At 48.2% G+C, this 10,270-nt stretch overlaps 1 protein-coding gene across 1 annotated transcript; it reads left to right on the top strand.

Annotated features, from left to right (window-relative positions):
* The first annotated feature begins 261 nt into the window (after positions 1-261).
* PRSS55 (serine protease 55) lies at positions 262-9,783 on the top strand. Its single transcript, XM_014456892.2, is given in 5 exon segments — positions 262-375; positions 1,783-1,975; positions 3,302-3,552; positions 4,969-5,111; positions 9,448-9,783. Coding segments are annotated over 5 exon segments (978 nt in total). The 5' UTR covers positions 262-320.
* Positions 9,784-10,270: the final 487 nt, after the last annotated feature.

Raw genomic sequence — 10,270 nt, 5'->3', positions numbered from 1 at the left:
AGGCATTTGAGCCTTAACATGGGTTACTTAGGGCAGGAACCACAAGCAAGGTGCCCACCAAGGACTTGGTGAAGGGTGGGCGTGCCCAGGTCATCGGGAAGAGGATCTCAGACAAGACGATTTCAAGGATGAGGGCCCTCTGTGCAGCCATGTTAGGAACAAATGGCAAGAAGAGAAGCCTGCAGGACCCGAGTTCTCAACCACCCAGCCCATTGTGACATCGCCAGCTGGGCCAGCTGGGAGAGGAGAGGCCATGGCAGTGTCTTTCCCCGCAGCCCTGGCCTCCGCCACCTCCTGGGCCAGCAGCAAAGCCAAGGGTCATGTTCCTGTTATCAGTTTTGCTGCTCATGTCCCAAGCCAGGGGCACACTTCTTGGTATGTTGACTCCTCCCCCGCCCCACCTCCTTATTCCTCCCCCCATCCCCCCATGGCCAGAGCAGCTCTCCCAGGCGGGGCGGGGTGGGGAAGGGCTTGATAGTGGCCCTGCTCATGTCCTTCTCCCAGTCAGTGGTGAGCATTAGGGGCAGTGGAGGGAGTCGGTTAGCGAGCTCATTGATTAATTAATTGACTACAACAAACACTAATGGAGTGGCTCCTCTCCTGGGAGCTGGGCCAGGACTCTCTCTCCAGAGACAGATTTCTCTTCTCTGCACAGGCAGCTGCAGCCTGTGCTCTCAGCCTCCCAGGAAACAGAATGTTCTAGAACAGTTCAGGGCTTCTGGAAGGTTCAGGCCCTTTCTGGGACCGTTCTGGTTTCTCACATGAATTAGCTTCCTAGGGCTGCTGGAACCAACCACCACAAACTTAGTGGCTTCAGCAACACACATTTCTTATCTTACAGTTAGTTCTGTTGAATGCAGATCAGACACGGATCTCCCTGGGTAAGATCAAGGTGTCACAGGACTGCATTCCCTTCAGAGCCTCTGGGGAGAACCTTTGCCCTTTCTAGCTTCTGAAGGTCATCCCCATTCCTCAGCTTGGGGCCCCTTCTTCCATCTTCCAAGGCAGCTCTGTGCCTTTCTTCCCTAGTCACATCATTCTTCTTCTTCTGCCTGGTCCACTACCATTAAGGACCCTTGGGATTCATTGTGCCCACTCAGATTACCCAGGATAATCTCCCCAGTTTATTTTTATTTTAAATATATTTTCATTGATTTCAGAGAGTAAGGGAAAGAGAGAGAGAAACATCAATGATGAAAGAGAATCATTGATCAACTGCCTCCTGCATGCCCCCTACTGGGGATCAAACCTGCCACCTGGGCATGTGTCTTGATAGAGAATTGAACTGTGACCTCCTGGTTCATAGGTCGATGCTCAACCACTGAGCCACACTGGCCGGGCCAATCTCCCCATTTTTAAATCAGCTGATTAGCAACTTTAATTCCATCTCCAAAATCCCTTTTGCCTTATAAAGCACTATCCATCAGTGCTTTAGGATATGGACATCTTTGCGGGGAGGAGGGTGTTATTCTGCCTGCCACTCCATAGTTGGTGTTGGACAAATCTTTTCCTCTGATTTCTCTTGGGTGAGAGCAGAGACAAGCTCAGTGAAGAGATCACAATGCTGGAGGGGGCAGAGCCACCACTTCTGACCCGTGTCCCAGGCGCTGTGCTATGAACATAAAGCATCGGCTGGCTTACTCGTGTATCTGGGTGCTTCCCTGAGCCAGCCTTAGATGCCTCATATCTAGAATGAGCATAATGGTAGCTACCTAGAGGCCTCCTGTAGATATTGATTGAGTGGTTTCGTCTTTTCCCTTCCCTCCTCTGCCATGCCACCAGCATGCGGCGAAAGACCCATTTTTGAGGGAGGATCTCAGTATTCCAGAATCATAGAGGGGATGGAGGCTGAGGAGGGCGAGTTCCCATGGATGGTGAGTATTCAGACAGGAAATCAACATTTCTGTGGCGGCACGATCATCAACAATTGGTGGATTGTCACCGCGGCTCACTGCTTTTCAAATGAGGAAGTAGAGTAAGTATCAAGAGCCCATCCCAGTTGTTTCTGACACTGTCCACCCCCGGAGCGTCCCCACACTCAGGCAGACCTGATTGCTAAGGGGAGTCCCAGGGCCTGTCAGTCCTGAGTCAGACACAATGGCCCTGGGGCTGAGGAGGCGGTGAACCCCTGCTGTGCCCACCTTGCGGTTACCCAGGGCCGGTAACTAGGGCTTCCCTGCGATCACACACTCCAGGAGCATCTGGCCTGGCAGAGTTAAAGGGCTTGGTCCGTTTACCTCTCCTAGGACAGACAAATCCTTCCAGGGAGAAATTTTCCTATTTCTGAAAGCCTGGGTTTCCAGGCCTTTGGACACCCCCACTTCCCTGCTCCCTGTAGAGTTTTCTTTAAGCTCCAGGAGATGGGTGGCAAACCCAGCATTTACTGATGACTAATCATGGCCCAGTGACCATGTAAGCAACTACGTATATTATTTCATCGTACAACAACCCTCTGAGGCAGATAGAATGAACAACCATATTTTATAGAGAAGGAGATCCAACTGACTTTAAAGCAGCGGTTCTCAACCTGTGGGTCGAGACCCCTTTGGCAGTCGAACGACCCTTTCACAGGGGTCGCCTAAGACCATCCTGCATATCAGATATTTACATGACGATTCATAACAGTAGCAACATTACAGTTATGAAGTAGCAACGAAAATAATTTTATGCTTGGGTCACAACACAAGGAACTGTATTTAAAGGGCCAGAGGGTTGAGAACCACTGCTTTAAAGGGTAAATGGAGCATCTGGGAAAGTTTCGCCGCGGCATGACCACGTAGCTTGTTGCATCTGCCCACATGGGATACTTAAAGACAGGCTATTGGAAAGTTCCTAGCCATTCTGCCTGGAGGGAATTCCTGAATTATGACTGAAGACTCTTTCTGTTTAATCAGTGGCATGTCTGGATTAAACTCCAGTCTGGGGTCTCTAAGTTGCTGGCAGGCGAATCGATGTAATCCTACCTTACCTCTCTGTGGGCTGGTTTGATTTGTGCCAGGTGGTGGGTTCTTTGGAGCAGCCAAAGCTAAGCTCTGCCCTGGCCCCATTAGGAGGGGTGTCCCCTCCACACCTCTGGGACTGTGCTGGGTACCGTGTCGCTGTGGTCTGCCACAAAGACTGCTTTGCTCTCCTTCTTTACCTTTTTAAAAGTATCATATCTTTTTAGCAACAGCCCCGGTAGAACAAGTTGTAAAGGCCCCTAGAAATATATGGGAGGTAGGTTTTGGGGGCACAGCAAATTCTGGGTGCTTGGTGACTTTCCTTCCCCTCCACCTGCCCTCTCCGGTTCTGTGCCACCCAGTCCCATAGACCTGAGCGTTGTGCTGGGAACCAACGACTTGCGGAGCCCCTCCCTGGAAGTGAAGGGGGTCACCAGCATAGTGATTCACAAGGACTTTGAAAGGTTCACCATGGACAACGACATCGCCTTGCTGCTGTTGAACACAGACATCAGGTTCAGCGGCCTGAAGGAGCCCATCTGCATGCCCAGGCAGCCCGGCCCCGCCAAGTGGAGCAAATGCTGGGTGGCAGGATGGGGGCAGACCAAACCTGGTACGTGACTGCACAGTAGCTTCTGAGAGCCGCTGGGGGAGGAGCCAATCACAAGCATCTGGAGATGGGCCACTCAATCCAAAGGAGGCAGGAGGAGGGTGAAAGGAGAGAGGGCTTAGGGGCAGGGGCGAGAAAAGAACTTGCATTGGAGCAAATTCCTGCCCAGCAGAGGCTCCCAGAGGCCCAATCTCAGCCTCTGAGGGCCAAGGAAGCATCACCCCAAGGCCCAGGCTGAGATGCCAGGTCTGAGACTGCCCCGGGTGTGGGCGTGTTCAGCCAGCACAGAGCAGTCTTGTTTGTTTGTGTAATTGAATTTAAACTCTCCAGTTTGCCAGGGGCCACTCTCCTCTTTTCTCTTTCCCATCTCCCTTGATTCACACATCGATGTCTCCCACCTGGTTTGTACAGGCATTCAAGATGCCTGTCCGGGCTCAGACCTTTGATGGCCCTGGAGTGTTGCCCAGCCAGTCTGAGAATCTGCTGTTACTTGTTCCCTGTTGTTGCACTGTGGCTTGGCCAAAACAGGAGGAACTTGTACCAGGGCAGAGAGGGATTACGAAAGCCTTGCTGGACTGTCCCCAAAGAAAACTCAACAAAACCAAGAGCCAATAGGTAGGGGATGGGAACAGCACAGCACTGTCTCAGGCCTGAGGGAGACTCTGGGTCCACAGGGACGCCTTGCACCGAGCTGAGGTCTGGAAAAAGGGAGGGATTGCAGGAGTTCAGTAGCTAGAGAGCCATTAGCGTGTGATTGCTTCTGCGCTCCAGGCACCCCTCGAAAGTTAGAAGTGAAGGAGGAGGAGGCCTCCAGATTATAAAGAGTCAATAAGGAGAAGAATTTTGAAAGGTCTATGTGGTCAGAGTTGGTGAGCTAGAAAGAAGCCGGCTGGAAAGGGCCCTGGCCAGTCCCCTGTGAAGACCTGCAGCCAACCTCCCCTGCCCGGGGGACCGGAAAACTTTCCACTGGGAGTGCAGGTCCACGCTCAGCAGCCCTGTGTCAGGGGAGGGCCATCCTCTCATACTGAAAAGTGGCCATCGGCAGGCAGGAAGAGGAGGCAGGACTGTGCTGAGAAATGACCAATAGCCACTTCCAAGAGGTCAAGTCTGTAGGGCTGGTTGGAGTCAAGCTGGAAGTCTTCTTGGAAGCAGGGGTCTGATTTTGAATGAGAGCAATGATTCGAGTAGGTGGGGAATTGTGGGAAACCTGGGGTGGTGGAGTGAGTGAGTGAGCTGCGTGGGATTGAATGAAGGAAGTAGCAAGGGGGGGGGGGGGAGTAGTGAGGATGTGGAGGAAGGTGGAGGGAGGCTGGTGGGCTGCGGGGATGCGCAGCGTGGTCTAGGGCAGGTCACTTGCATTACTGACACACACAGACTGCTGTCCAGCGACTTTCCTGATGTGCTTTCTCTGTGGGCCAGGTGACAAACACTCTGAGACCACTGACCTGATGAAAGTGCCAATGGTCATCATGGATCGGAGGGAATGTAGAAAGGTGTTTCCAAAGCTTACCAAAAACATGCTGTGCGCTGGGTATGAGAATAAGAGCTACGATTCCTGCCAGGTAACTAGGGGTGTCCCCTCCCTCTCTCTCCAGGCCTTCATCCCCTCAGGGCTGCCAAGACAAGGGTGTCCTCTCTCCACTGGGAATAAACAGTGAGTCTGGGAAATGTGTGGGAATCAGGGCGTGGCCCTGGGAATGGGGACATGGATTGGGAAATACTCATTATGAGGTTCTTAGAGTGATACCAAAAACACAGCTCGAAAGAGGGAAAATTGATAAATTGGACCTCATCAAAATCAAAGATTTTTTTTCTCTGTGAAAGACCCTATTAAGAGGATGAAAAGACAAGCTACAGATTGGGAGATAATATCCCACAAAGGAATTATACTTAGAATAGATAATGAACTTTCAAACTCGACAGTAGAAAAACAAACCCTGCAATTAGAAAATGGGCCAAAGACATGAACAGACATTGCACTGAGGAGGATAACCGGATGGTAAATAAGAACATGAAAAGATGTTCAGTGTCATTGGCCATTAAGCCAATGCAAATTCAAACCACAATGAGACATCACTACACGCCTCTCAGAGTGGATAAAATTTTTTTAAAAAAGTGACAACGCCAAATGCTGACAAGAATGCTGAGCAACTGGACACATTGCTGGTGGGACTTGAAAATAGCCCAACCAGACTCTGGAAAACAGTTTGCCAGTTTCTTAAAAAGTGGAACATGCTCAGGCCACATAATCTAGCAAATGCTACTCTCAGGCATTCATTTCAGATAAATGAAGGCTTGTGTTCACACCGAAACCTGTACAGGAGGCTCTATAGCAGCTGTATTCATAATAGCCAAGCATGGGAAACAATGTCTTTCGAGACGTGGATGGTTAAATAAACTGTGGTACATCTATACCGCGCAATTCTACTCAGCTATGATAGAAACAACTATTTATACATGCAACAACGTGGCAGGGTCTCCAGAAGCTTATGTGGTGTGAAATCAGCCAGCCCCCAAAGGTCCTGCACTGCATGATGCCAGCTACATAACATTCTTGAAATGACAAAATCGTAGAATTGGAGACAGATTGTTGGTTGCAGCAGAGGTCTAAGGAGGGGCTGGAGGTGGGAGGGAGGTGGATATAGCCTAAGGGGCACCACGAGGGAGCCCTGTGATGATGGAAGTGTTCTCAGTTTGACTGTATCAGTGTCAGTATCCTGCTTGTGACTATTATACTGTAGTTTCGCAAGATGTTGTTCTTGGGGGAAACATGAAAAGGCTACATGGAATCTCTCTGTATGATTTCTTACAAGTGCATATGAATCTATAATTGTATCAAAATTTAAAAAACAGCCCTTGCCAGCATTTCAGTGGTTAGAGCATCGGCCCTTGCACTGAAGGGTTGAGGATTTGATGCCCGGTCAGGGCTTGTACCTGGCTTGCAGGTTAGATCCCCAGCCCTGGACAAGCACATTCGGGAAGCGACCAATCAATATGTCTCTCTCTTGTGCGGCGTTGGTGGTATAGTGGTGAGCATAGCTGCCTTCCAATATGTCTCTCTCACATCGATGTCTCTCTCTCTCTCTCTCTCTCTCTCTCTCTCTCTCTCTTTCTCTCTCTCTCTCTCTCTCCTCCCTCCCTCTCTTTCACTCTCTGTAAAAATTAATGGGAAAAATATCATCCAGTGAGAATTAACAAAAAAATAAATAAAAACAAAGAGAAGACAAAGCTTCCTAGACACAGTGGTTAAAGGAAGATCTGGGATCACAGCGATGCCATAGACCTAAAGGAGCAACCAGTTCAAGCTAGAGCCGGAGACAAAGAGCTCCAAATAGCAATGGGGGGGAGGGGCGGGCGGGGGGACAGCATTCAGCAGACAATGTGAATAGAAAGAGAACATCCCAGAGAGAACATGAGGGAAATCAGAGGCTTGAAATGGCATCAGGGAAATGGTGTTCAGGGAAGTTCCAGGGTTTCAGAAGCCAGAGGTGACAGGAGCTGAGTGTGGGCAGGTGAGCAGCGCAGTAAGGGAGGTCGTGCCATGTGTGGGAGACTACTGTTATGCCAGGCTGTCGCTCCTATGCTCACACAAGAACATAAGAAGCAGGCCCCACCCATACTCCCACTCTCCTTCCAATCTCTTTGATTCAACCCCGTCCCATATTCCAATGGCCAAACCAACTGTGGCCACATCTGAAATCATCAAGTGCCATCTCCAGCGACGTTTTCTGCACCCTCTGCTCCCTCTGCTGCAGTAGCTGGATGTCCATCAGAGTCTAGGCTTTTCGTTGCAATCTCTTGCAACAAAAAGTGCACCTTAATGAGAGCTTCGAAAATTCTCTATTAGTTAAGTGTTCTGTAAATAAATGTGCTGTTATCGTTTTAAGCCTTTTTTAAAGTTGTGAAATGAAAAGCTTTGCCCTCTGTGTAGAAAGCTTTCTGTTGTCCACGATAAGCTGACAGTGATCCAGTCAAGGAAATTTTCCTGAAATTATACAACATTATCATCACTTTAAAACAAAAAAACCATTTAAAAATAATTGCCCTTAAAAATAAAATCACACTTTTAAATTTAGCCAACTTTAAAAAAGCATGTAATCACATATTAAGGGAAATGATCATTTTAGGATGATAGCATTTAAATATGTTCAAAATAATGGCAGTAAAATTGTGCTATGCTTAAAATACAAATTAGCAGTAAATGCTAAAATTAAAAACATTTTTGGGGGTTTACTTTTCCCAGAACTTTTCTTCTTTGTAATCTCCTGGTTAAGGTTATAGTGTGAAAAAAAAAGTTCAATTAAAAAACCATTTTTAAGTGGCATAGTCAAGCAAAATATAACATCGCACATATGCTGGCTAGTAACAATACTTTGTGAGTGATTTACAGAGTTTAAAAAATTTCATCTGCTGACAATCTTGGGAAGGAGTTGGTATTATCTCTATTTTAATGACACGGAAACTGAGGCTTTAAAAAGTTACTTGCCCAAGGACCATTCTCTCCTTGTTATGTAAGAAAATAAATAATCAAGGCAACATATTGATAAAAATTGTATAACATGCATGCCTTCATAAAACATCATTCATGGGAGGAGCTATTTGTGTAGAGATCCTGTTGATTTGGTTCTTGCCCCATGACTTTGAAACAGAACTAGCACCAAAAAAGCACACACCCACAAAAAACAGACAAGTAGTAGAGCAAACGCTTTGTAGGAAGGGGGGAATTTTGGTTTTGGCCAATGCTTACTGTGTGTCCTTGAACCCCAACCTCTCTGTAATTCTGCTCTATTTAACCCTCTATTTGGTGATGCATTCCACAGCCAACCCAAACTCCACTTGCAAACACTTTATTAATTATCTTCTCCTGCACTTTATCTCTCTAAGCACACTCCATGACTTGGAACTAGTCACCACCATCTATGTCCAATGTCACCAGTCATCAGATCTGTGGATTTTAATTCATTCCTCCCCATCCTGACCTTCAGATCCTCACCATTTCACTTCGTCTTATTCAGTCCCTGGCTCCTCTCTGCACGGTCCCACACACTCGTTCTGTCAAATTCCTAATCATCCTTCAAACAAAGTGCCTTGAAGTCTCTTCTGACAGAACTCTCCCTCAACAGAATCAGTTCCTCGCCCTCTGCACTGCTTCTAGATTTGTTCATACTTCTGCCCATCAAACACAGTTTATATTCTCTCCCCCACTAGAGCATAAGGTCTTGTATCCCAATTGCCTAACAATTAGTTTTTCCTCAATGAAAATTTGTGAAATGGGAGTGACCAAACCTCTTTTGACATTCAATTTTCTTATTAGAAAATAAGAATCAAAACACCTACCTCACAGAGATATGAGGTGGTGGGGTTGATGAGAAAAAAGAAAGTTAAGGGGCTAACACAATGCTCTGCACATGTCCAGGAAATGTTAGTCCTCCTCCCCTTCCCCCTGCCAGAGTCTAATCATTCTAGTCACCTGTTTATGATCATGGAAGAGGCCATCTCTCCGCTTCTTTTGGCCTGTGAATATTTACTCCGACTTCTAGCTCCCATCTGCAGATGGAGTTCTTTTTCACCAGGGCCTTCTTCCTCTTCCTCTTCCTCTTCCTCTTCCTCTTCCTCCTCCTCCTCCTCCTCCTCCTCCTCCTCCTCCTCCTCCTCAATCTTTAGTCCTACCCCATCCACTGCCCACACTCTACAACCCACAGTTCCCAGAGCCAACCTGACAGCAACACACTCCCCTGGGGGCCTGGGATTGAGGTGGGCCGTGGACAGCAATGACAGATTTCCTTTGGCAGCCTGGAGGAGGGGAGGTCAATGGGTCCTCTTCCATCCATGAAAGTTGCTACACAAATGGGCAGTTTAGAATGAGACTTGCTACTGAACTGTGTTCTCTGCCCACAGGGTGACAGTGGAGGGCCTCTGGTCTGCACCACAGAATCGGACAGGAAGTGGTACCAGGTGGGCATCATCAGCTGGGGAAGGAGCTGTGGACGGAAGAACATTCCAGGAATTTACACCTTGTTAGATAATTATAGCCCCTGGATCAAGAAGGTGACGGCGGTGGAGGGAAGGCCCTATGACTCTGAGAAAATGAGAACTGAGGAGGTGAGCGCTCCTTCCCCAGAGATACTGATGAGATCCAAGGCCTCCGAATTCCCAGAGCCAGGTGGCCCCAGACTCTGGCTCCTGCTCTGCCTTCTGTCCTACATGCTGTTCTAAGCCATTTTCTACTGGTGATAAAACAAGTGCTATTCCGTAACCAAGGAGGGTGTGTGAGAATGTGTTTGAATGATTGTAGCCATGTGGCTACATTGGGGAGAAGCGAGTAGTGAGGTGGAGAGAACAGATGTTGACAGGGACTGTTTCTCAAAAGGGCTTCCAAGTGGAGGCCACAATGACCCCAGTCCCTCCAGTTTGCATCCTACCAGCTAAGCAGCCTCAGTGGAAACAGCCCCTTGTTCCCGACAATTCCAGTAAGTCTGTGGTCTAACTCTTGTGACTCAGAAGCCCCACAAATGACCCAAAAGCTTCTACATCTGCCTGGAAGCAGACTCCTATCTCTTGTAGCCACAGGGCTGAGATGGCTAAAAATCTCACAACCTCATCCTTCAACTGGCTGAATTACAGGGTGAGCTATACTCCCAGCCTTGCAGGGTGTCTATCTACTATTAAAGGCATTGGTTGAGAAGGAATGTGATCCTGAACATTTGAATGGGGATGTGTG

This window comes from Myotis lucifugus, unplaced genomic scaffold (assembly GCF_000147115.1).
Source record: "Myotis lucifugus unplaced genomic scaffold, Myoluc2.0 scaffold_1, whole genome shotgun sequence".
Lineage (NCBI taxonomy): Eukaryota > Metazoa > Chordata > Mammalia > Chiroptera > Vespertilionidae > Myotis > Myotis lucifugus.
This window is presented reverse-complemented; position numbering and strand designations above follow the sequence as displayed.